The sequence below is a fragment of the Notothenia rossii genome, assembly GCF_949606895.1.
Source record: "Notothenia rossii genome assembly, chromosome: 2".
In the NCBI taxonomy this organism is placed as follows: domain Eukaryota; kingdom Metazoa; phylum Chordata; class Actinopteri; order Perciformes; family Nototheniidae; genus Notothenia; species Notothenia rossii.
Genome location: NC_136904.1, coordinates 9,989,165 through 10,016,070, shown reverse-complemented (window position 1 = coordinate 10,016,070; position 26,906 = coordinate 9,989,165). Strand labels below are relative to the sequence as shown.

At 40.9% G+C, this 26,906-nt stretch overlaps 1 protein-coding gene across 4 annotated transcripts in view; it reads right to left on the bottom strand.

Moving 5' to 3' along the window:
• The window catches only part of shf (Src homology 2 domain containing F), a 100,672-nt gene extending 90,747 nt beyond the window's left edge, over positions 1 to 9,925 (bottom strand). The window contains exon 1 of one of the 4 annotated variants that reach the window (XM_079662762.1): positions 9,122 to 9,925. In XM_079662762.1, the coding sequence (XP_079518888.1) occupies positions 9,122 to 9,553 (432 nt within the window). In that variant the 5' untranslated portion in view covers positions 9,554 to 9,925. The remainder of the gene's footprint in view (positions 1 to 9,121) is intronic. The other 3 variants (XM_079662764.1, XM_079662765.1, XM_079662763.1) reach the window with 3 other exon arrangements.
• Between the last annotated feature and the right edge of the window lie 16,981 nt (positions 9,926 to 26,906).

The following is a 26,906-nucleotide window of genomic DNA, read 5'->3' as shown; positions in this document are numbered from 1 at the left end:
GGGGCTTTTAAAGCACATGAACTCTCAAATCAGGTCACACACACACACACACACACACACACACACACACACACACACACACACACACACACACACACACACACACACACACACACACACACACACACACACACACACACACACACACACACACACACACACACACACACACACACACACACACACACACACACACACACACGGCTTGAGCAAGATAGGATGTCTAGTGTTCATTATCAGTGCTCTTTCTAATCAGACCTACTGAAGACATTCAGTCTGTACAAAGGATTACTCATGAGGTCACAGCCGATCAAAATGAAATGTCACTTAAAGGTAAAAATAGAGACGTTACAAATACGTCAATGCAGATTTTATTTTCTGCCCCAAAATATATTTCAAAACCTTTTGGAGTAGATTTCTCGCATCCAAGAACGCCCTTATACACAACTTCTAAGCGTGTTAATAGTAATGTGTTTTCTACTCTTGGTGTCCACGAAAGGAACTTCTTGCATTCTGATGCAAACGTTGGTTTTGTATAAAAGCTCAACTTCAATTCAAATCAATCAAATGTGGCTACTGCAACAGATATTGGAGCAGAGCACTTTTCTTTCTTGAGGATTTCTTGTGCCAAATGTAACCTGAAAAACCATGAAAGACAAATGCTGAGTGTATTTTTAAAAAGGTCAAAGGTCACAACTATAGTTTTGAATTGAATTACTTATGTATCTACATCCACATGAGCTGCTGAAGGATCTACACGCCCCCTTCGTACCATCAATAAGCTTTCAGGCTATAAAGGAAGTCGACGTGATCCCTCAAACAAACTGCTAACAGGCTAAACTGCACTTGGAGAAAACTCTGTGCCCTGCATGCATTCCCCATCCATTCCTTTATTTACCAGGACAAATTGCCTAGCAGCATTCACACTTTTAAGTAGCTAGATAACTCTACTTTTCAATAAAAATCCTACGCTAGCCGCCCTCCTCTCCAAATGAATGATGTATCTAACATTAGCACTGAGGCAGTGAAGCACAAAAAGCACCCTAGCTTGTCCCTAAGGACCTCTTTCATTGGAGCCCACTTAAGACCTCCAGAGGAGAAAGGGGAGGAGGCCGTGGGTTGCACCCTATGAAGGTGCTCTTAATATGCTACAGATATTCAAGATTAAGCACTCGACGACACGCTTCACAAAATCCAATTTCCTTCCTCCGCTCCCATCCCTCTGTGATAGATTTATTGGCAGTGTTTCTGCGCCGTACAGTTAGTGTGCGGCACAAGAGTCTATAATAATTCAGGTGCTACAAAAGAATGTTGGTATTTTATAAAATATGATAATCCCTAAAATAGTCGCCCTTTGAATGAGCAATTTGTCCTCAACGTGGGCTACACTAAACTCCTTAATCAACACAGGTTCAATTATTATGCAAACACCAATTTCTTTTTTAATGACAGGATGAAGTAGTAGGCTTAAAGAATAATATTAAAGTTGTTTAAACCACAAAAGTATGCTGACAAGAACTGTTAACTCCCATGAGATGCTGTTACCACAACGCACACAAAAACACTTTTGTTTATCGCGGCTCCTATAAGATAGGAACTGACACAATTAGGAAAGTAGGGCTTCGTGAAAAACATGAGGAGATCCACTGGGCACGGAAGCTTTGATTTTAGCAGAGAGATTTATAGAGCAGGGAGAAAAACAAGCCGCAGTCAGGCCGTAAACAAAGCTACAGATTGTGATTTGAGGACGTTGTGATTGTGGCTGGAGGCTCTGTGGCCTCAGATAGCCTCTGTGTGGTGAGGATGCACTGAGGGCCCTGCGTCGCCTACACTGACAATAGAGCGAACGCACAGGGTGGAGTCCTATACTGCTGCCATTGCTACGTGGCTTCCCACCTCTCAGAGCTGCAGCAAAGGGCTAGAGAAGCTGTATTAGGAGGGGTGAGGGACAATCACCACCAGCAAGTTTCCACAGAGAGCCCTCAGTGGGGCATGCAGCAGGTATGTGCCGTCACCATTTGTAACCTTTTCCGACATCCAGATAGCGCATGTCGAAGAAGCCGATAACATAAACCCTGGTTCTGGTTTAGCAAGCAAGCGGCAGCCAGAACACTCAGCCTACACACAGGGGCGAGCACAGACTTGTCAAGTTAAAAAGGGAATGTCACCAAGTTGTAAACACTTCCTGACAGGAAGGGAGCACTTCCTTAATCCTGGAGTAACCAAGCAGCCATTCCTTATTTTCCACCAAACAAACTGCAGACAGTGGCTTTCATTCTCTACATGTGTTCATATCACAAACAGTTCATTTGAACTGTGATAAAAAAAAGACATTAAAATGTGACCTCATGTGAGCAGCATACTCAAAAGCTGTTTTGTGGACGTGTTTCCCATTCACAGAATAAAACAAAAGTCTGGAATCCCACTAAGAAATAAATGGAAGTGCACAGCTTCCTGGTGGGCTGCCGGATCACGGGGCAGCTCTGTTTGCAAGACGGAAGTCTGGCTGCCTCCTGCAGTGTGACACAAAAACAACAGCCTGTACTCACATGCACGGGATAAAAGGCAAATCTCCATGACCTCTACAGTATACTGTATCTTGATGCAAGAAAGCGACTTGGTTACAGTTGCAATTTGCATATAGCTTGTAGGGGGCTGAGCTACTGATTTTCCCAAAATTAATTCTTCATATTGGTTCTCCGTTTGTGCCTCAGATGGCATGCAAGCTTCAGGCTCAATTGTTTCTTTTTTAGATTGGTGTATGAAGATCTGCCTTCCCACTAGACTCGGCTACCCATGTGTACACACACACTGTCATTACACAAAACAGAGCCATGTGTCTATAACTCCCAGGCGGCCAGAGCGGCAGCCCTCTGCAGGCTAATTGTGACCTGGTGGAATCATGTGACTGATGTTCTGGTGCAAAGCTAGAAAAAGCAGCAAACACAAGAGACTCTATCGGGACTCTTTAAATCCTCGATGAAAACTCCCAGATGGAGGGAAAGAAAAATAATAAGCAAACAATATCTAAAGGGCATCATTTCCAAGACCAATAACTTTCAAGCACATGTGGCGGGATGGCCGTATATAAAACCTAACCATGAGTAGCTATTACACTCAGCGAAGCAGGCTTACAGTGCCATCATGTCAATGTAATAGGATTTGTGGATTCACCAAAATGATATATCGATGAAAAGCCAATGCTCAGTTGAATAACCATTACATTAAGGCTTCCAGCGCATGCTCCACTACACGATGACTTCATCCTGTCCCACATGCTGTTCGGCTCTGAGTTGCTTCCTTCCTCTCAAAGTGCCCTTCCAGGATTATTTTTTAAGTCCCAGGAATTCATTGTAAAGTTTAAAAAACTGTTTAAAATGTGTTTTACATGAAAGGAAAATGTGTTTTATTCTGAGCTGTGGGTAATGAGAGTTGAGTGTCTTGTAATCCGGAACTAGTGGATGTGACTTTGAGAAGAAATGCCTTAGATGCTTAATATAGTTCAGGAAATACATGGCATTCTTCACACCTCAGTGAACAGAAGGTCAAGCGGGAAACAGAAATCTCACAATCCTACCTGCCACTCCATGCAAACGATATCACAGTCTAGACTTTACTGTTATATGAGTCAGATGTTATATGTTCTTAGGTATTTATTTACACAATTGTTCATGATTATTGCCCATTTCTGACTGTAACTCTTTTTTAATTAACAAACAACAGCTGCAAAATCCAAGACATGCAAATCACAGCTTTTCCACATTTAACAACAGTGGAAAATGACTTTAAATTATTATTATTCCCATTATGTATTCATACGGGTTGGAAGTCAGGAGGTATTAAATAGTCTTTATTCTATATAATCCGAGTACGGAAATATCCCATTGTCCCACACAAAGACTTTTACTCAGCCAATGAGCATGAAAACCGGTTTGTGTAATTGTAGAGCAAGAAGGGCACATCCTGTTTCACACTGACATCCAGCCAGGCCGGCTATCAACCCGACCGGCCTCCGTCTGATATGATAGGTAGAGAGCCGCACTTAAAAGGTGCGCAATAAGAAAACATGATGGGCTCTGATGTTTTCATCCATTTTCTGGTTCCCTGAAGAAAACCACTCTCGCAGACCTAGGTGATATTGACGTTTGTGCTCGACATTTCTCCTATCACTGGCAGAGATGAAAGTATAAAAGGCCGCTGGGATGCATTTATGAAATCCCACAGATGTCTGGAGTGCCAGGGTGAAAGGCCAGGGGAAGATATTCAGGTTTTGGGGAAATGAAACTGTGCTCTACAGGCAATGTAATCTGCGGGCCGATCCAACACGTCCGCTCTACCCACGCCAGAAGATAGTAGCTTGGGCGTTGTGTCAGGTGAGGACGTCATTCAGATTTTTCAAATGCTGCATCTTAAATAAAGTGTGATCACATCCAAATGGATTTAAACATATGCTAAAGATGAATGGAAGGAAGCTGACACCCTTTCCAGTTTCCACAAACAAATAAAGCCAGACTAAGCCAGTAGGGAAGGGTGTTATTTACTATGAAAACATCCGATCACAACCCCAAGCCCGGCAACTACACAAGACTGAAACCATTCATGTTTTTTTAATTGATTAAATGATAACACATAAACCTTTCTAGAACCACAAATGTTATTTTTTCTAAACTTAGTTTTTTGTACGGATAAAACAAACAAGATATGGTGCGTACATTTGAAAGCTAAGATAAAGTTTAGCCATACAAAGTGATTGCTGGTGTTCACAAACAGATATGAGAGTGGTATCAATCAATCACACAAACTAACTCTTGGCAAAAAAGCTTATAAGCATATCTTCTGAACCCTTAAACTATTACTTAAGGCCAAAAGGTTCAAGCAGCAGAAACAGAAGTCAAAAATAACTTTTAACTTTCTATATTATGGCCTAACTTTCCACCTGATTTTACTAAACTCTGTTAAATCTTCGAGGTGATGCCAATCGAGTGGTGCAGGGATGACGTATTTACCCGGAAATTAACTGTGCATGGGTTCCCTCGACAATAAAGCAATGGGATTTCTCGATAGGATTTTGGAAAATAGCTCGAAATAAGGTGGAAAACGAACCTGTTAGATAAATGCACGTTTTGTTCAGCCGCATAATCTCCACATGTCTACCCTACTTTTATAATTTTCTAATCATAAATCTAGTCGCCAGAAGCTAAATGCTAACGTTATGCTATAAACGAACTACAGCAGGGTCGCTGCTTCAGCGTCACGCCAACTTAAGATCCATATTCAAAACTACAGATTAAAAATTGTACAAGTTGAAGCGTTTGTTTTAACAGTTTGCAGGAGGCAGGTACTTGCTTTCAAGCAGAACACGGAGAAAAAAAACTTAGCGGGAGTGTTTACGTGTTCGGTGTAATGACGTACAACGGCCTCGACAACTTCTGTAGTCCTATTCAGCCACTTATTAACAACCATCGTTTTTCAGAAACGTAAAAAATAATCACCAGTGGGGTCACTGCTGATGTATTTAATGTCGTAGAACAAAACGTGATCCGTCTCTTAAATTTGTGTCAACAGCAGACCTTATTTCGAGCTATTTTCCAAAGTCCTATGGAGAAATCCTATTGACTCTGAGACGAGGGAACCGGTAGTGGTAAAATGCTAACTCACTTCCGGGTTTTAGGACTCGTCACTGCACCACTCATCCTTTTCAACCTCCAGCCTACTCTCTTAAAAAGCCGAGCCAGGTCTTGTAATAAATAAGGTGTGTGGTGAAAAGGATTGAGCAGCATAAGCACAGAGGAAATCTGTCCATCCAGATGCCCCTGTTGGCTCACAACAACTGTCTTGGCATCTGATCCAAAACAGTATAGATAGATATGCATGCTGGCTCTTATCGGATCCCTGCATTGAAAAGACCACGAGCCATAAAAGGAGCCGAAGTTAGATTGGAAGAGGATGTTTCCCAGGTGGCAAGACAGGTACTGATGCTGGCGGACTGCACTTCATAATGATGCCGCAGCCTGTCATTTCCGCACTACTACTTTTGTTTACACACTTCCGAGTGGAGACCATTACCACTTTAGCGTGTCCTTGAGAGAAGTTAGGTTAGTGCTGAGTAGAGCGATGAGCTGGGAGATGAGGCCTTTAATTAGCTCCAAGGCAGGATGATAATTGATCATCTCCTTCAACTCGTTCTACCATGAAGGGCTTAACAACATTAAAAACAAAACACATCACAATACCTTGAAAACTCAAAACGACGTTGGATCAAAGACAGCTCCGCACAAAGAGTGCAACTTCAAACCAACACTGAAATCCGCTGAATAAATTGACACTTCTTAGATAATGATTTGCACTAAAAAAGAACACAGAAAAGGAAAACTGGGTGATGAATTGTCTGTGGAAATATAGCATATATATTATTTATTTTGCAGTATATCATTGCATGTTTCTCATCTTGCTTTTTCCCCCTACATAGAAGCCTGGTTAATAGAAATAGAGTGAGGAAAACGCACTTGATGCCACTATTGGCATTTCAGGCATTAGGTAAGCAGTGATATAATTAGCATTCATGAGTCAAGTAATTAAAACATCAATGTAACCAAGCAGTGCTGTTAAGACACTTATTTGCTCAGCCTCCAACAGTCAGTGCAGTTAAAAAGACAGGTTCTTTAATGCAACTGACTCCATTCACTATCCACTGATGGCGTGAGGTAGGGCTGCTCGATTATGGCAAAAATCATAATCTCAATTATTTGGGTCAATAATTGATATCACGATAATTAAAAACGATTATCCATTTACTTTGAAAACATCCATTTATTGAAAAATAAATTTGAACAGTATGTTTTTAACAGTTGATTACCCTGAACTTTAAGTATTATTCAACTGAAAAACCAATAAATAAATACATTTTTAAAAAAAAAAATAATAAAAAAAGTGTCTATGTATAAATCAGTAATCTACTCATTAATTGTTTTATCATTGTCCAGACGTCAGAACACATTGTCTGTTCAATACTCTTTAAAATATAGCCTGAAGGGAGAGTGTGTGAAAACCAACTGCAAACAGTGCTACCATTGAAACAAGTGTCTTTATAATAGGACAAACTGTAATCCTCAAAAAAGTGTAAACACAGAGCCTCACAAAACTCTTTAAAGCTACTAGCTTAGTGACCAGGCTTTTTTCTGCAGACTATTCATTAATTATGAAGGTTTCTTTATTCCTCAGATATAGATGTAAACACACTCTAAGGTGGTAAAACACTTCCAGATATGCCCAGTTTAATTTTTGTGTGGAAGAGGAGGTACCGTACACCATGTATTACAAAACCTGCCAATATTTAATATTTTCACTTCAACCCTTCAGCATCTTAGCAAGAGAACCCTTAACCCCCTCTCTCGACATATTGCTTAAGCCCAGCAGCTGCCAGTACGGATTGAGATCGTCCATAACATCATTTATACTGGTAGGTGTGAGGTATTTAAACCATACTGAACAATCATCTGCCTGTCTGTTTAAGCCATATGTGCACACGGAGAGGAAAATAAGATGGGCATTGGCAACTGTATTCCTGACAGGGGGAAAGCAAATAAGCTTCAATTAACATGAGACAACTATAATCTGTTTAATCAGCTTGAACAGCTGCAGTGGCTGGGTGAAAATTCAACTTTTCTGCTTGTTTTACTGATAACACATAGCTGTATGAGTATTAAACCTGCATACTAAGTGCATGAGGGCGGCTGAAAACATGGTTTTGGAAAATAAACATTGGAATAGAAGAGCCTCTATGTTCCCAGTGTCTGTGTTGAGGGCGTGTGGGAAATAAAGGTGTTTGTAAGAGTTTTGTTTTTGTGATCAAAGCTGGGGTGAGAAAAGTGCAGTCTTCCTGTACACAACACTCTTGTGACAGGTTGAAGACACTGTCCAATATAAATAAAAGTGCCAAACCAAAACCAACTGTGAACTCGCCACACGTCCAAAGACAGGTGCGAAAGCAAACACAAGAGTAGGAAGAAGTAACGTGAAGGTGCAATCAAGATGACCGCAAAAATGTCAGGTATTGAGATGTGATCTGAGGAGGAAACAGTGGTGTGTACAGTGGGTATTTTCACAGAGCCATGCTTCCTCCTCTGTACAGAACTACGCAGACACTGAAACATTCATCCGTGGGATCACACTCATCATAAGGTATGTCCTCACGACAAATCTCAGGTTTCTCCAAATGAACCCAGTGAGTGTGAATTCCTGAGATTCCTGACATGATAGTGTTCTCCACATTCATGTTGTGTTGATGAGAGTGCAGCTCCTTGCGATAGCCAAAACTTCAAGGTAAAAAAAAAAGTGTAAGGCTTGTGCTGTAAATGCGTCAAGAGAGTCCCAAATCAGAGCCATCTATCTACTAATAATTTACATGCATGGCAATGGGCATCAGTGCAAAAATAACATTAACAAAATTGATCTCTAGTTCAATAACATTGAATATAGATATATATATATATATATCTATATTCAAATTGAATAAGCAGTCTAGATTACATTGTAGCATGAGAATAAGCTGCTCACCCAGCAGAGCAGAGTTTGCATGCACTTTACAGCAAGTTGACTTTCACAGAGTAACAACAGATCATAATTGTCGGTATTAGGCGTCCTTGGGTCTCTTGAAAGGCGCTATAAAAATAAAAATAATTATTAAATTATTATTATTAATGCAAGCCTGCTCTAATACATTGAGCTGTGTGTCAACCATAGACTGTATATATAGGTGTCAACACATGACAGACTGCTCCCTCCACAGCACTCCCTGTAGTGCAGGTTAGTTATTAGACAAGAGGTGGATGTCGCAACTCGTGTGGACAGCCGTTGTGATAACAAGTTCTGCCGGTTGTAACGATGCATTTCTTACAGGAGTAGGTCAATTTCTCCATGAACAGGCCATGTTTCAAAGATACGTAGGGGGGAAAAAATAATATTTTGTGATTTCAGAGAGAAAGCTATACTTAAATATGGGAGTTTACTAAGAATTGTTAATTTGGGGTTGTAATTGAAAGATTACAAAAATATTTAAAAGTTTAGTTGTTGCTCCAAACTTGTCCACAGACATTATAATGTTTGGACTTATTTCACCCACCTTCTCCTTGTTGTCGTGGTCCGAGGGAGGTGAAGTGGGAGATTTAACACTCCCCAGAGGAACAGCTTGGGTGACTGTGACACCTCCGCCTGGAGCTGGGCTGGGCTTTTCGATAGTTTCCACCTTGATAAGTCGGTGTTTTGGTGACACATACTTGATATCCGGCGACCCCACGCTGTTCAAGCTCGAGCCGAATGAAATATTTCCACCTGAAGTGTACGGGTCCTCGAAGTCCAGCTCCTTTTGTAGTTTGTACGCAGCGAGGATGTCCGGTTGCGCGGGGCTTGGGAAGGTGGCCCCGCAGATTGTTTGTTGGTAGCCAGGCGCACCGGGCACACCGGTGTGACAGTGTCTGTAGTCCGGTTTCGGAGGCGCCGGAGGGGGTGCTTTGGTAGTTTTGAATCCTAGGTGCTCCTTGAACCACTTGGCCATGCTGCCAGTGCATCGCTCTCAAGTCAATGAATGTAGTTTAGTTCCAGCTTTCCTGCCAGCGGAGCCCGAGTGTGTTCGTCAAAAGTGGGCTCCTCGGGTCACGCGCGGCCAGCACACCGGTGTATGAGCGTGTTGCCAGTCTCGTGCGACTCTAAGTCCGGAGAGGAGTGCGCGAGGAAATGTGAGCGCGGCCACAGGCACTTTCTGATCTGCCCTGCTGCAACTCAGTCACTGTACGCTCCGCTCGGCTGCTCTCCACGTCAGGTTTCCAGACTACGCAACATGGGAGCGCTTGTGCAAGAAGAACACACGCCCCCCCACAACCTGCCCTCCCTACCTGAGAACATTCACTGCCACCTACCGGACTTGCGAAGCCCCGCTGACTGTTGACTACTGAGAATACCAGTCACCGCTGCATGACAGTTTGGAGAGTTTTACAAAAACCACAGCTCCGAGCACCCTCTGAGAAGAGTCTTCAGGAATCCCCGGATGTGGACTTGATGTATCTGGGCCGATATAGAAAAAATAAAAAATAGAACAGCCTATAAATGACATGGTGTTTTGACTGAACACCATGTCATTGTCCAAGTTTCTTGGGACCATTTTGGCCCCTTAGGCCTACTCCAATTTGGGAGAGTCATTTCGGGTATAGATCACTTTGGGATTTCATAGAGGTTAAGAAAAAGTGTTATAAATATATTCCCACTTTCTCTGCAGAGTTAACTCTACAATATTATTGTTTTACAGAAATACCTAAGTAATACAACTGTTTACCTCAAAGACTGCAGGTCTACATTTTGTGTTTCACCTCAAGGGTAAAGTCCTATCATTATCAGTGTTCTCATGTCCAGATGGCCACTGCAGACTGTTTTAATTGCAAATTGCATTGCAAATGAACAGTAGAGAGGCATGCTGGCACCTATAATAACTCCGGGCACTGTTCTTGCTAAATTCATTACACCATCCATGAGTAGCTGAGGTGAATTGTTCAAAGCAACAATTCAAGTGAACAGTTCTCTCCAAGGTGTCTTTCAATCTCTCTGACGCAGAGCATCATAAAGTAGGTTCACCTGCTAAACACTAACTGCCTTTACAATCAAAGGACAGATGAAAAATAATCAAATTTTCCCTCCCAGAGACATACTCCAACAACAGTCTGCATTAACACGAGTCATGGCTGCAGTGCGGTGGGTTTTTATGAAGCAATATTTCTTTTTAATAACACCACACACACACACACACAAACCCCCCCCCACACACACACACACACACACACACACACACACACACACACACACACACACACACACACACACACACACACACACACACAGCCTTGAGCAAGTCACAGTGTACAGATCACACTTTAACCCTGGCAGGCTCTTGGGAGACACAACTCCATGCTCCAGAGATCAAAACAAAATCTATTATTTGTGTCCTGAAATCCTGCCATCGCTGCACTTTGTGCACACAGAGAGAAATTTGACCCGTGCAATTTCCATGCACTTTATAGGAATAATTTCACCCAAAAGCCAGCAGGGACATTAATCTGTTTAACAAATGCATTAAACCTAAAAGCTTTAAAAGAAAAAAAACAAGCACAATGGGTTCAAATGGTCCTTTGTTTACTGCAACACTTTGTTTTTGTTGCCAGCTCAGGAAACAACAATTTAATAGAAGAAAAAAGAGAAAAGCTTGTTGCAGCTCACAGTTTTAGGGCTGTAATCTTTACATACTGTAACATCAGTGCTGCATGTACCCCAGTATGTGATATATATATATATATATATATATATATATATATATATATTAAGCGCTTTGAGTCATTGATAAAGCGCTATAATAAATATAAGGATTATCATTATTATTATTATATATATACATATATTGCCGGTTCCACGATTTATAGCCTGACTCATGCTATGGGTATTGGAGGATCTGGTGGGCAGGAGCAGGCGTGTCATTTAGGTTGCTTCACATCACAGATCATTTATTGCATTGCTTACAATTACATTCACCCATTTCCTCCAGCTGCCACCCTTTAAAATGCAAATCCTGTAATCCAACACCTCAAAGGATACAAACAGTCTCCTAAGTAGCCCACGCAGGCAGATCGCTTGCCGTGAGAACTGTACTGTATATAATGTATCATGGGCTTCACTTTGTTGGAAAAGGTGGTGGGGACAATTTCTCCAGATTTCACATCAACATGCAGTAGCAGAAGACGAAATATGTTCTTCCCCTGGGTGAGGTTGAACCTTTGGCACCTGCATGAAAAACCAATGCCTAGACCTCTGCATTTTTCCAAAAATGAACACCCAACTATAGGTCTGGCTGTGATGTGATGAGCACACAGGTAGGAGGACAGAATATGATATAGGTAAAAAAAAAAAAAAATACAGGGATACAAAAATAAATAAATGTGAAAAAAATACAGGAATAAATAAATGTGGAAATAAATATAAGAATAAATAAACAAAATAAAAAATGAATAAATATTGTATTTATAATATAAGTAATTGCAACCTTTATCTGACACTATCAACTCAACTGTGCATGTGTCACATCATGCAACCTGTTACCTGCTCTTGCTCCAAGCTGCATTGCTTAAGTCTAAACAACTTCTAGGGCTCAGATTCTAGATAAAATGTATTCCATATGTTTTTCAGTGATAGAGATGTTTGCATGACATTTTCAAAGAAGATAAGCTGAGGTTTGCTTTGGGTGCACTTTAATGTCTTCAACATGTGCTGCAGCTTAAACATTTGACGTGGTGTGCAATACGTGGGACAATATTATTTGTAAGTCTGTTTGCTCCGGGGTTTCTCATTCGCTGCTGGAGATGATGCCACAGCAGAGCCACGTAATGCTTTGAGGGTTAGACATCAGAGAATAATTTATCAAAACATATCAACACTATATTTTAGATCATCTTTCGTGATATAAATGTTTTTTGACCAACATTTGTCTTTTCAGCCCTCCTCTGAAGTTGGATTTCATTTTTAAGCCTTTATTTTGTTCTAAATGTGATATCACTAAATCACTGTGCTTTTCAGTTTTGCTACACCACAATGTGAACAGTTATTGCTAACTCTGCGCTCACACAGTTTTCTTTATGTATTGCTTTGTTCTCAGCAATTCCGCTTTAACTGCACGCCACTGCAGAATGCTTCTGAATGGCAAAGTACTTCAGCAAAAGTATTTAATACTATATTAATGCATCGTGACATGTGCCAGGCTACTGTGGAAGTGCCAACTTGAGGTTTAATAGCTTTCTTTTTGACATTAAAGTGTTTCTTTGAAGGATTTGAAAGTGATGGAGCCTCTCACTTTAGATTTTTTGGGATATATCTGTGCAAAAGGGAGACATTTAAAAAATTACTTACCGCATTTGAAAGGAATCTCTGTACATATTCTGAAGTGTATGTTCATTTCCTATGTATAGAAAGCCCGCCCCTTACCTAACATTAATTGAGAAAATAATGCGGGGAGGGAAGAAAAAAGGAGTATTAAGTGTGTGGTGGCAGCAAGTAATCGTCTGTCTGAATTGCTGTCCCTCACTCTTTCCTTTCCCTCTTGCCTCTCATCACTCCTATATCCTCACCGCCATGGGTTGTTTTATCATATCATATTTTAAGAATCAAGTCTTGCAAGTCATCCAAATGTGTTTTCCTATAGGGTACTTTTTCTTACATATACATTATTTATCCAGACATTGCCTGGTAAACATACAGTTTATCACACTCCAGTGGTCTTTGTTGAAACATACTAAAGTGATTGAAGTAGCTAGACATGTAGTCAAGGCTATGACAGATGTGTGCTTTGCACCAGATGCCTGCTGTCATTCAAGCAGGTTTCTTTTTATGTTATTCTCCTGACTGGAGCATCTGTCAAGGTGTAACCATGTCCTGTCCATCAACAACTGTTTCACCAAGGTCCTTAAGCAAGGAAATCAATGGCCCCGTCTCAGGTCGGTTAAATTAAATCCTTGCTTCCCTCACTTGCGTCGTTTCCCTGCATCTAGTCCCTCCCACCAGGGAAGCATGGAGAGACCCAAGGAAACCACGAGAAGCAGGGAGATGAGTTATAAGCATCCATGGTCTAGCATAGCAGTGCTACTAAACAGGAAGCAAGCTTAACAAAACTTCCTGAATGAATGAAGTCTGAATAAAGAACAATTTACCATCCTTTTGTCTCATTTCGTTCATGTAGCCAGCAGTTTCATCTCTCATGGCTTCTATTGAACCCCACAAACATTGTGTTTCCAGGTTAATTAGACTCTAAGTAGAATAAACATCAAGGACACTAACATTGTGTTTGTATCCACCTACACCGGTCCAGTCTGGTGACAGTGAACCTGTCTTTGTTGCTTCCACCTTGTTTGGAGAATGGATTTTTTAGCATTTACTTTGACAAGTGATACACATTTTTGTTATCAAAGGAATTCTCAATTCAAATAAGTGTTCACCATCACGCAAGCAAACAGAGGAAGTTGAGACAACATTCATTTGCATGATAACAACACAACACATTCACAGTAGAGGTTTAGGCACTGTTATATTTCTGCTCTATAACAAAGTCGTTTTACCCCGTGGGGCTCCATCCATTGTTTTCCAGCCTGCAGGTATCAATCCTCCACATGTCTTCAGTCTGACTGTGCAGCTTTGTTTGCTCTACCATGCCTGTCAATCAAAATGCCTGCTGGTATCTTAATAGCAGAGTTCATTTTTAGTCTTACCTGTCGCGCTATCTATTCATTTACATTGTGTTGGTATGAGTTGCAGAGTGCTGAAAATATGGGCCATGGAGATGTAATAAATGGAACCACATCCCTCTGGGCTTGGTGCCCAAAGTGCCAGTGCCTGAACAACTCCACAGCATTTTCTCTCTCCAGATATCTACTCAAAATAAACCAAAGACATTGATCTCAGAGGTTTCATTAAGGAAGTGTGTTATTTCTACACCATCAGGAGGAAGCATGCATCGACTAATGCATGAGAGGCTTGGGATCAGGGGCGGACTGGGACTACAAATCAGCCCGGGACTCTCGACCGGCCCACTTTGGTACCGCCGGCCCACCTCGGCACCGCAAGTAAATACCGCTAGTAAATTGACAAGGTGGCGGGAGGGGTACTAGTGACTTCTCCGACCGGCCCACCTCGGCACCGCAAGCAAATACCGCTAGTAAATTGTCGACGGCGGGGTGTTACTGACTTATCCGACCGGCCCACATCATCCGACCGGCCCACTTCAGTACCTCACGAGGTTCAGGAGAGCCACTAGTCCATGGGGAGTTGCATAGATATGGTAAAAAGAAAATAGTTCTTACAATAAAATACTCACAACAACAAGGTATATGGATCATCTTGATTAACCAGGTCATGATTTCTGTAAAGAGGCGTTTTCAAAAGTATTTTCTAGCCCCTATGATCACCACAAGACAAGTGCCATCTAGTTCCATTATAATTAATTTTTCAATATGGTTTGAACTGGCCCTTTAAGAGCTACTGTAGCTCCGTCAGCTTCTTATCCAGCAACTGGCTGTCACCTTTGTTTTCTTCCAGAAAGCCTCCTCACTGCAGAGATGAAATGAAGTATTAATGTGTGCCTCTGCTGTGAAGGAGGACAAGGGCAGATTACTAATCTGATTTATGTGTGTGGTCTCCCCATTTGCCCGGCTGCAGGTGTGCATAGATATGAGCTAAACGTAGTTTGGCTGTTTTATCACAGACTTTGATGGCGACAGTGGTAACAGGTGCAGTATATTGCAGTGTAGTGAAGCTTGCCCTCTGTCTAGAGGAGCTCTGTATGTGTCTTCTCACTGAAGTGGTTGTCCTGTTTGGCCAAGAAATTCATTAAAACAGCAATACTTTCCCTGTGCTGACAGTCAGAGGTGGAAGTGTGAAAGCTGTATAAAAGCAATAGCAAGTATACTGCAATAGTGGACTGGAGTGGCTGCAACCTGGACTATTGGGATAGTTACTTTTTGACTCATTTATCAGACTTATTGCATACATCCAGGCTGAGATGGCCTACTTTTTGGGGAATTATTCCAGGCATTTCTCTAGTAGTCATAAAAGATCATTCCTCACGCACTTGCACAAATAATGAAAAGCTTTTATTGCAGAGTAAACAGAGTATGCTCGGGGAATAGATTTAATTTCAGGTGTTTGATGTTGGCCGAGAGTGACCCCTTCCTCAATTGAAGCCTCTTTCTCTTTTGGTAGTCCTATGGCAGCCCTCTGATCCAATCATGTCTCATCGGACTGTATTTGCTTTTTGCAGATCTAACAGCATGTAACAGTGAAACTTGCAGCCTTGTAAATTATTTAGAGGATGCATATCTGAAACCATATTTTCTGCTAGTCTTAATTTAGTGATCCTTATGTCACTCTCTAGTGGAAGACTATGTGCTGGCAACAGAAGCACTCCAGTCGACATGTTACCTTTTGAACTCAAGTAAGTATGTCACCCAGTTTGATAAAATCCACACTGTCAACCCGTGCAAAATAAGGATTTACTGCCTATTAACTGGGATCCGAGTGTGGAATGCTTAAGATGCTGCCAAACCCTTGCTGAAGTTGCATTGAAGGGAAATATATGGGATATATCTTGAGTGAAGTATGGCCTTGACGGAGAACATGAAAGGATGAAGCACATGGGAATTGCTGATGTGCAATTTCTGACCAACATAAATCCAGTGGGGAAATGTAAGTACTTTTCACCCTACTGTTCGTAAGTACAATTCTGAGGTATTTAACTTGAGTATTTCCATTTAATGCTACTTTAAGACTATACTAATCAACTAAATAAGTATGATGTACAATTATGGAATAAGATAATTTACTCATATTGGATCAATAATTCTAATCTGTTAATATATTGTATTTTATTCAGAAAATCTGCATTTCTTGCATGAGGAGGACTTTTAATTTTGGTATATTTTGATGCTTATAGTTTTGCACTTTTACATAACTTACATTCTGAATGCAAGACTTCTACTTGTAACAGAGCACACTGTGGCATCCTTACTGAAAGATCTAGGTACTTTTACCAACCCTGCAAACATTTGTTATGATTTTAGCAAAATACATTGGCAAAATATCAGAAACAATAACGCAGATGTAATGTTGCTTTCTGTGCTTTCTAAGTTGTGTTCTTGAAGTTGACTCTTTGTGGGTTTCAAGAGCGGCAGTTCCGTAGTTATGGATGTGAGTGTATTCTGTGAGACTGTGAGGAATCAGAGCAGCACGGTTCACAAGCCTGCATCTTCTCTCAGTCAATGGCCTCTGACGAATGAACATTTACTCGTAGCGCTCGTCTCTCCTCACTGTCTTTTTTATAATGGACTGCTGGTATTCAAGACCATACTTACTTAGGCACCATAGGGGGGTCTGTTAGAATCCTCAGACCCTTGCTAATAGAGTGTTCTTAATGGATCTGAATAATGCTATTGTTTAGAGAAAACAATTGAAAGTAAAATGTTGTGATTGTTACATGAAGTTGTTTCAATACACATCATACATTTCCCAAACCATGTGCCTAAGATGAAAGTAGTTGATGTGTTGCAACAGCCAGTAGTGATACTCATCTAAATGTCTTGTTTTTTCCTCTCACTCCTCTCTCACTCTCCCTCCGGCTCTCGCATCAACAAAACTATTATTATGTCGGTCATGCTTCACCTTGAATACGATTTAATTACTCCAAAACACAATCACCAAGGTGAGAATTGCCAACAGTTAAACTCCTATTGATTGCCTTGCTGGAGGGCACAGTGATTGGATACCCCCTCATCGCACCCACACTCATATTCTTTTTAGTTTTAATTTTCATTTTGTAATGTGTTTCTTAGATGAGCATAGTCTCCAACTGTGAGGGTAAACTGTGTCTGGTGTACGATAAGGTGAGTTTTGCAATCTTAAAAGTGGCTCTCATTGCAACCTATTAGTGCCCGCCTTATGGCTGATGCTGAAGGCTCTGGGCATATTTACTGTAGGGGGGGAAATTAGCTTAATGGTGGAGCTGCAGAGAACTATAAAGAGCCGTAGAGAGTCTCTGGGGTGTTTCACACTGAAATACTCTGTGCAGCATTTTTGGAGGGCTGTAAAATATGAGAAATGTTTCCCGGCGGCTTCTCTCATTACTGCTATTATCATGCTAATGCCTCAGCAATGCTAGCAGGGAATGTGGCATCACATAGCTACAGGCTGATTAGGGTTCCTTGCCATGTCAGAGGCAAAATGGATGAAGTGTGCCTTCAATTCTGTCTTGACTGACATCTTTTCACCCTAATGGTTGCTTATAGCATGTTTCTTCCTGTGTGGTAAGTGCACAGCTCTAAACAGAGTATTAAAAAGGAAGGCAATATGTGCCCATCCACTGTTTTCCCAAAAATGGATGTAGGCAGCCAGGAAGCAGCTGAAGACGATGTCACGATTCTTGTGTTGTGTCACGTTTTTAGTTTTGTGTGTCTGGTAGTGGGTGTTTTCCTGTCTGTCGTTAGTTTCCCTGGTATGTCTAATTTCCTGATTGTTTTCACCTGTCACCCCTTCCGTGTCTCCTGTGCTCATCAGTGTCAGCCACGCCCCTGATTGTTCCCACCTGTGTCTTGTTACCTTGTGTTTAAATTCCCCTTTCTCCCAGTGTTCAGTGTCAGTTCGTTTTTGTCTTTTGCCATGGAAGGTTTTGTCTATTGCCAAGGTCAGATCTTTGCTCTTGTCTTTTGCCACAGTCAGGTCTATGCTCTCTATGTGCTCTTGTGAAAGTTTTGATCCTCACTACGTGAGTGTTTTCATTTTGTTCTCCATTTTTGTAGAGACCATTTTTTGTTGTTCATTTTTGCTGTTCTTGAAAAAATAAAGTATCTTACAAATACTTTACCTCTGTCTCCCGGGTCGAGCAATTGGGTCCTATCCCCTAAGTGTCTGAGTTCGTAACAGACAAAGAACATGGATAGGCCTGCTTGGTAATTAATTGTCAAATAGATACTGCTGTGATGTGTTCATCAATAGCTACTCCACGAGGATGTTGTGTTATAATATACATCTTTTACAGCTTCCAAATATATTTGAAAAAGCTATTTTCACCATTAAATAATACTATTTCTTTAAAGTATGTGCAAAAGAAAACATTTGACAAACCTCTTGGGATGTAAAGTTGTGAAAAGGTTCACAGTACGATGATAATGATACGTCTTCTTTGTTCTGAGTTATGTGAATGTGTGAGATATAAAAACTGTGTTTGTGTGATTGTATAAATTATAAATCGACTCGTGGATTAATGTTGCGCTTGGCTTGCTCCCCTGAATCTTTAGTATATCAATAACTTGTTTGTCTTGTAATTGCGTATTGATTGTGGAATTCAATGGTGCTGTTAGTGTAACTTTGTTTAGGCTAAATTCCCTTTTAAGAAACAACAAATCCCCCAGCATTATACAATCTTCCTTTTCTCTTTAGAGTTGTACGAAAACATTCTTCTTCTTCCAGGTGCTTAATCACTATCTTCAGCATATTGCGCAGCACTGGGAGACAAAGACAGTTTACCGTTAACACGCGAAAAACAATGCCTGAGTTGTGGAAAAATCTGCTGTGAGATTCTAATGCCACTAAACATGAACATCCAGCATTTTTGAGTACCTCTCTAACACCTTCCCAGACAAATTAGACACAGCTCAGTAGCACTCAATGGGCTTTACCCCTGGGAAATTATCACAAGACAATGGGCTTTCATCTTCCTTTATGTTCCGAGGTGGGAAATGGGCAGAAAAAGAGTTCCTAGACTTTCCTTTAAAAAACAGGAGAGACTGGCAGTACTTGACGATCACGGAGCTGTGAATGATAAGTAATCTCCTCGTGGATTTGTCAATGCACAGGAGCGGATCCCTCACACTCCATATAAGTGGGGTTTTCAGAGGGATGATTACATCCTGAAGATGATGGATGTGTCCTGGGTAATGTTGGAGACAGGAGGATGTCCAGGCTGCTCAATGGTTGATGACTTGCCACTGGCAGCTATAACCACAGCCTCATTACACACATAGCACGAGCTAAACTCTTTATCCTGTGGCGTGAACAGAAGACAGGTGATCTCAATAGTCTTGCTCAATTAAGCTGCAGGATTCACACCCTTGTCCTTTGGGGCTGGAGTCTGTTAAAGACTTCCAAACTATAAATGAGCATATCATAAAAAGAAGATAATCTATTGCAGCTAACACCACACTTTGAGGTGCAAAAGAAGATGAATTTCCTCCATTGGGGTTGTCAAACTGATGAAATGATATTCAACACATCCCAAAGTGGGTCTCATCTTACTTTGCGGGATATTCTCTTGCAGCTCATCCTTGGTGTGAGCTTACAAATGTCTTATTTGCATATGATTCTGGAATGGAGAAGGCATGCAGCGCCGGCCCTGTTATTCAGACGCACTGACCTGTTTCAAGCTGTTGAACCAAACAATCCAGAGCACATCGCCTCAGTTACTACGGTTCAGTGAGAGGATGAAGAGACAGTCTGAGGACTGCCTGTAAAAACAAAATGTTTACTGTTGAGCAGAAGAGAAAAGAGTATACCTGTATATGGATAGATATATTTATGTAATGGATGAAAATATTCGGAAGTACTCCTTTGTCATTGGTCAATCAGAAAAGGACCGTTTTTTTGCTGCCACAACGAGAGATTCTCAAACGTAATGATTTACTTATTTCCCATGTTTTCTATATTAGACATTTATCTGTACAGGTTTTGATATGGGAAGCAATTTGAGGAAATAACTGTGATGGGTATTACTACGTTTATTCGTACCTTTAAGAAAATATTGTAGTCTAGAGGCTCTGTGAGGCTGTACTTAGGCACAGAGGTGCTTTAAGCTTAATGCTAACATAATCTGCCAACATGCTCACAGGGACAGTTTAACTTGTGTTTAGCTGATATGCTGTTCACCACGTGGCCCGTCTGGGTTAAATGTGTTAATCAACACAGACTGCAGCTGAGACCGATGGTTCTTCATACATTTGTTCATAAACCAAAGTAATTGACACATTCAAATTGAACCTGATGGTGAAAACAGATCAATTTAGGGAATCATTACACTTACAATTCTGTACACATTTTCCTGGCAATCCATCCTTGTCAACATATCAGCCTGCAGTGTTGTTTTGATCAAACAACATGTCATCCATGTATACAAAATTGAGTTGAATTCATCCTTACTGGCAGGGCTTTGTGTTTTATTTCCCTCTCGAGGGCCTTATTCTAAAATGTACTCTCTGTGAGATACTGTTATCTGTTTGGAAAAACCGTGTATGTGTTGCATTCACTATGTACACGCACCTCCCCAGTGCCCACCTCTCCACTGATTAAATCAGTTAGTCTGTTAACCTGATGGCAAAGCACACACCAGACAAACATATATTTCCCACTGAAAGACCCAGATGTGTTTTCTCTGGGAAACAGCCACCTAGGCAATAACCAGCAGTAGTTTATTAGATGTATCTTTATGGTCTGTGAAAGCTGGGAGAGCTCCAGGTAGTTGTCTTTCCCTTCCTTTTCTCTGTGACTATTGTTTCCCAGCAGCTGTAATTCTAGGCCTGTTTGGCTGATAGCAGCCATCGGAAAGTCTCACATTGAGCACAAAGCTCTGAGCAACGTGGAGAAAGGAACAATTCCACCCGTTTATTTCTGACAGGTGGCGTGATTACGAGCAGTTATTATGCTGTTCTACATCCTTGCAGTAAAATGTTATATATTTTTTTAACCCTTTGACCTCGGATGTTCGCCCATAAATTCCACGCCTTTTTTGTTTTTTTATCTGCTTTGTTTTATGTCTTCATTTAACATCCAGTGCTTATCTTTTGTGAACATTTTAAATGCAATTTTTAGGTCCATAAACACAATTCTGTTGAATTCAGCATGACCATGAGATTTGTGCTGTATTTGACTAGAATTTGATTTATGTTCCTGCATATTCATATTTGAACCAAGCTTGGTCTCGCAACATGCCTCTGAGTAATGGACTTAAAAATACAGTTGCAACTTTACCTTCTATGCTCTTGCAAGAGTATAGCAACCTTGCCACATTTTATGGTAAACATTTGTTATGAAATGTTAAAAGAAAATCAAATTTTGATGATCTGGAGGACAGATGTACAGAATATGAGTTCAAATGAGTTTATGATTCACCCCATTTCTCTACTTAGTGCAACAATATACAGTCTTCGTTGTCCTGATATGGAATCTGAAGATTTCTGTGCAGGAAAACCAGAGATTGTGACAAATTATTCACATCCTGTATGTCTACATGGTTACTCACTATTCTCAGATGAGGGCTTTAATCAGATTCAGTTTGGCAGTAATGGCGATACAATTGAGTTTGTTATCAGATGTTTACGAAACCAATACTGACTGGTAAAATGAACGAGTAATGCTTACTGTAAAAAAAAAAAAGATGTCAATGTTGAAACGACAGGCTCTCAGTTGCATCAAGTTCTGATGAAAACCAACTTTGAATATATTAATGCTTGATGATTAAAGACAGTGGCGACTGGTCATTAGGGGCAGGTGGCACAGCCCCACCTAGTGTCAGCAGAAAGTATTAAAATAATAAATACAAAGAAATGCAAAATAAAACACATGTTAAAATATATGTTACGATCATGTTTAATCATCTGATTTGTCTGTACATTGCTGTTTTAGTCTGTGTTCTTCTAATTAGTGTCTACAGTGTGCCTTGAGCCGTTTTGAGCGACGTGGGCCAAGCTCCGATCAAGCCCCTGGGTGTTTCTCAATGTCGAGGAGGCTTGCTTGGTAGCACATGTACCTCCGAGTCAGTTGCTTCAGAAGCGAGGCAAGAATCCTTCCTAGCCTCGGAAAATGAAGAATTGTGAAACAGGCTAACAGGTGTGCAGGTGTGCGTCATATGCGAGGCCCCGCCTTAAATGGAGCGCGATTTCCGCCAAAGATTTGGTAATTGGTCCGTGCGCAAAGCATTGTGGGGATTTTAAGACCGCAGAGTATACACATGTGCAGCCTCGAAATGTCTCGCTACGAAGTACGCCGGCCTCGTTAGAATTCCAAATATCCTGGACATTGGAACAGTCCTTCGGCGGGACTCGATGACGTAGTATCCTTGAAATAGTTGCCGTTTCTCAATCTCGAGGATACTGGCTTCCAAGCCAATATTTCAAGGATGCTACGTCCGCCGAAGTACTGTTCCAATCTCCAGCATACTTGGAATTCCACCGAGGCCGCTTCCTTGGTTTGGGGGACATTTCGAGGCTGCACATGGGTAGACTTCGCGTCCTTAAAATTCCCACAATGCTTTGCGCACGGACCAATTGACGTGACGCGCCCTAAAACCTATCAATGTAGTTTAATTAACAAGGATAATCTTGTGTTTTTGAGTTAATGAGTCATGCAGACATCACTGTAAAAGCAATAAACAATAAGGAGAATACTCACTTCCGGGTGTAACATTCTCCCTTATCCAATGGGAAGGGTCGCTCAGCGCCTTACCTGCACTGGACAGCTGGAGCGCTCCCCCGAGCGTCAAATATCTCCGCCGATGGAAGTACATTGCAATCAGTTGAAAGCTCTATGCGTCCGTTTATTAAACTGAAGGAGACTCGGTGAGTCACAACTGCACGCCAAAGGACCTGACCAAGCGTCGCTCGGAGACTGTGTTGATATAAACATCTACGTTTTTGTGCCCCACCACTTTTGTACATATAAAAACGCCACTGATTACAGACATCCCTGATTTTAATAGACTGACAGCTTTAACTTACTAAGAGACAAATTATCGCAACACTGAAGAAGCCTCTAGAATGAAAATAGGAAATCATTAAACCCAGCAGTGCTTAGTGTGCGAAAAATAACTGTACTTATTTCGTATGTGTGGGGACAGGCTTTAACGTGACAGATATTGAGTTATAAATGGAGCGCTGCACACTTCTTCTGTTTCCCTCAGGGTGCAATCCCTGTGACAGCTCCTCCCCAGAGGGAACCGTCTGTGTGCTCGCTGTGAGAAAGTTATGGGACACAAAAAAAGAAAGAAAACTAGGTGTTCTGGGCTAAAAATATAAATATGATATGCACCAAGATAGTCTTCTTTGCTCTGAGGTCATGACCTTTGACATTTTATTAATGGATTGAATTAAAACTGGCATACATTTCCATTCAAGCTTTCCTTAGCCTCTCAAGATGAACATTTTTACAGCTTTTATTGCATGGGGGTTGTTTCATTGTCATTACCTTACATTTCATTTAGCTGACGCTTTTATCCAAAGTGACTTACAATAAGTGCATTTGACCAAGAAAATACAAACTAGAAGAAAACAGAATCATATTATAAGTACATCAGGTTTCATAGAGCCAAAACATTTTAAGTGCTACTCAACTGGCTTTAGATAAGCAAGTCCTTTATTAGTATAAGTGCTTTGTTAGCTCCACAATTTACATTGTTGTCATATTTTCTTCTTCGTTTATAGACACTTTATTCAAAAAAGACATGTAGTTTGCTACTATTAGAAGACTACAAGTAGAATTGTGACCAGACAATATGCTAAAGCCTCACGCTGCATATCCAACGACCAATGTGCATACATGAATCAGCCTCTTCTTCCCTTGCAGAGCTTCATTTTGATCAGTCCCTTGGATGGATGAAAGCCATGTCCCATCTGAGTGAGCATAATTAACACCCGGCGATAAAAACTGAGCCCCGGGGGAGCTGTCCACTCACAATATATTTAATTGAAGTAAATGATATAAAAGGATAAATTGCGATATTGAGCTGCCTTGACCAGAGGGTTCAGCTATAAAGTATTTTACAAGGCACAGTCATTTCCTTTAGAGCATGTATTAAATAAAATGGTTCCAGTGGTGCTCACTCATCCCAACCTTCTCTGGCTTCTTTCCTAACAATACTGTTTGTAGAAAAATGTGTGGATGTGCATTTTGTGTGTCTGTGTGTAGTACTTCTTTATGCTAATAAGCCAATGGTTTTCACTCACCTTTTTGCCCTGGTCTGTTTAGCCCTCTGACAAAGAATCAGAGGTCAGGGCTTCTCCAGACAGGCTGCTGGGTTTCTGATCCACTGACTTCATCAGCATGCACACAGTATGCACACAAATGCATGCAAATTCAAGTGAACAATTTCCATACAAAAGAAAAGAACTGATGTTGATCGACGTACAAACCCACAATCACTAAACTATACAATGCATGCATATACTCCCACACACGTACTTCATTCGAGTTGACAGCCCACTCAACACTTTGTATTTGAACCAAACAAATATTTCACAATTACATCTTTCTTTCTTTCCAGACAAACATTTTTCTTTCCAGGTAATTCAGAAAGAGATTTTAATATCGGATACATCTGTTTTTGTCAGCAATCACAGCTACAAAACAAAGTGATTTCAAGCAGTACAGTATTTGCTCTCCCTTTCTTTAGATCACTGACTGTTTTAAGCCCTCAATGCAAGCTGTTCAACATTGTTAAATCAGCAGAGAACAACTTAACCCTCCTATTGTCTTCGTTCCCCCCCCCCCCCTTACTTTGGTGTTCGCAGTCAAATTTGACCAGTCCTGTTTTAACTGCTATTACATTAACACAAAAAACATTATTCATCGACAAATTTCATTTAACACCCTTTCAAACTGTAAATATTGTATCAGACTACTGGTATACATGAACAACTGCAGTACATATACAAAGAATAGACACTGAACATGTATTGCGTTTGCCAGGTGTGATCCATGGGGAGGGGGGGGGGCACATAAGAGCGGGAAATGTGTAAAATTGTTCTGTGTGTGTGTGTGTGTGTGTGTGTGTGTGTGTGTGTGTGTGTGTGTGTGTGTGTGTGTGTGTGTGTGTGTGTGTGTGTGTGTGTGTGTGTGTGTGTGTGTGTGTGTGTGTGTGTGTGTGTGTGTGTGTGTGTGTGTGTGTGTGTGTGTGTGTGAAGTTTGGAAAAGGTTGACACACACTGTGATTATGTGTGTGTGCATCCTGTGTGTGTATAAGCTGCCTTCACATGGGGTGATGGGCACATAATGGGACACACACATCTACAGTGTGTGTGTGTGTGTGTGTGTCTGTGTGTGTGTGTGTGTGTGTGTGTGTGTGTGTGTGTGTGTGTGTGTGTGTGTGTGTGTGTGTGTGTGTGTGTGTGTGTGTGTGTGTGTGTGTGTGTGTGTGTGTGTGTGTGTGTGTGTGTGTGTGTGTGTGTGTTTTATCTGATCCGGATGGTTACTAATTCCTTTTCTTTATGGCGGTCATCTTTGACCGGGAACACCATGGATGTTACAAAGTTGTCTAAATCATCCAAAATTCAATGAAGGTGGTGATCAGCAATTGCATATGTTCAAATGTCTACTGTGAAGGATATCCATAAAGCATAACAACCTGCAAGATGCTCTTTAATGCAATCGAATTTAAAACTAAAAAGTTATGATTGATGAAAGTAGTACATCGGTCAGATTTGACCCGAAGACAACAGGAGGGTTAAATAACTGTGATTTAATATGAATAAATGCGTAAAAAATATAAGCAGATGGCTTACATTGCAGTTAATGTTTTCATCTTCGTATGTGGCCCTCTGAGTTAGTCATGAACAGGGTTCTCGCTAAAGTCAAGAGAAGACTTTGTCAGATTAATGTCTCAAGATAATCTGAAGATCACAATTAAGACAGGGATGGGAATGAGTAGCACTTTGTTCTACTTGAAAGAGACTAAAATATTTGGGCTCATTCATAGAACATAATGTGGAGACAAAATGTATTTTACAAATGGAATCTGTGAATGAGAGGAGCACAGAGCGCGGGTTCGGAACATTTATGAATGAAGACTGACAGCAGATTGAGATTCAGTAGTAAAAGAGCAAAAGGGGAAACATGAAAGAAAAAAATATTCACAAAAGCTTTATTAAAAGAATATTATCTGGCTCATTTAAATTTGTGGGATTTTATTATAATGTGGAATTCAGCTTGTGCAGTTATCAGGAATGACATACAAAGAGGGAGCAGGTAAAGGGCCAATGGCGTGTTAAAGGCCACTTTGACACGTGACTCCAATATTTCACCGTGACATTTGGATGACAGCAAATCCTGTCTAAGTGCGGGGCTTCCAGGAAAGAGCTTCAGCAGGCTGTGCAGCCGGCTTTAGCAGTACCTGCTTTCAAATGATATTCTCCCTTTTGGGCATCATAGCAGATTTATTTAAATGATCCATGTTGTCTACAACCTATAATAGTTTCCAATAATAAATAATCTAAATACTGTATTAGCGGTGCTATTAGTTATCCAAGTAGCCTACCTGCAGTACCGATGACATTCCCACCAATCCCAGCTGTTAATTA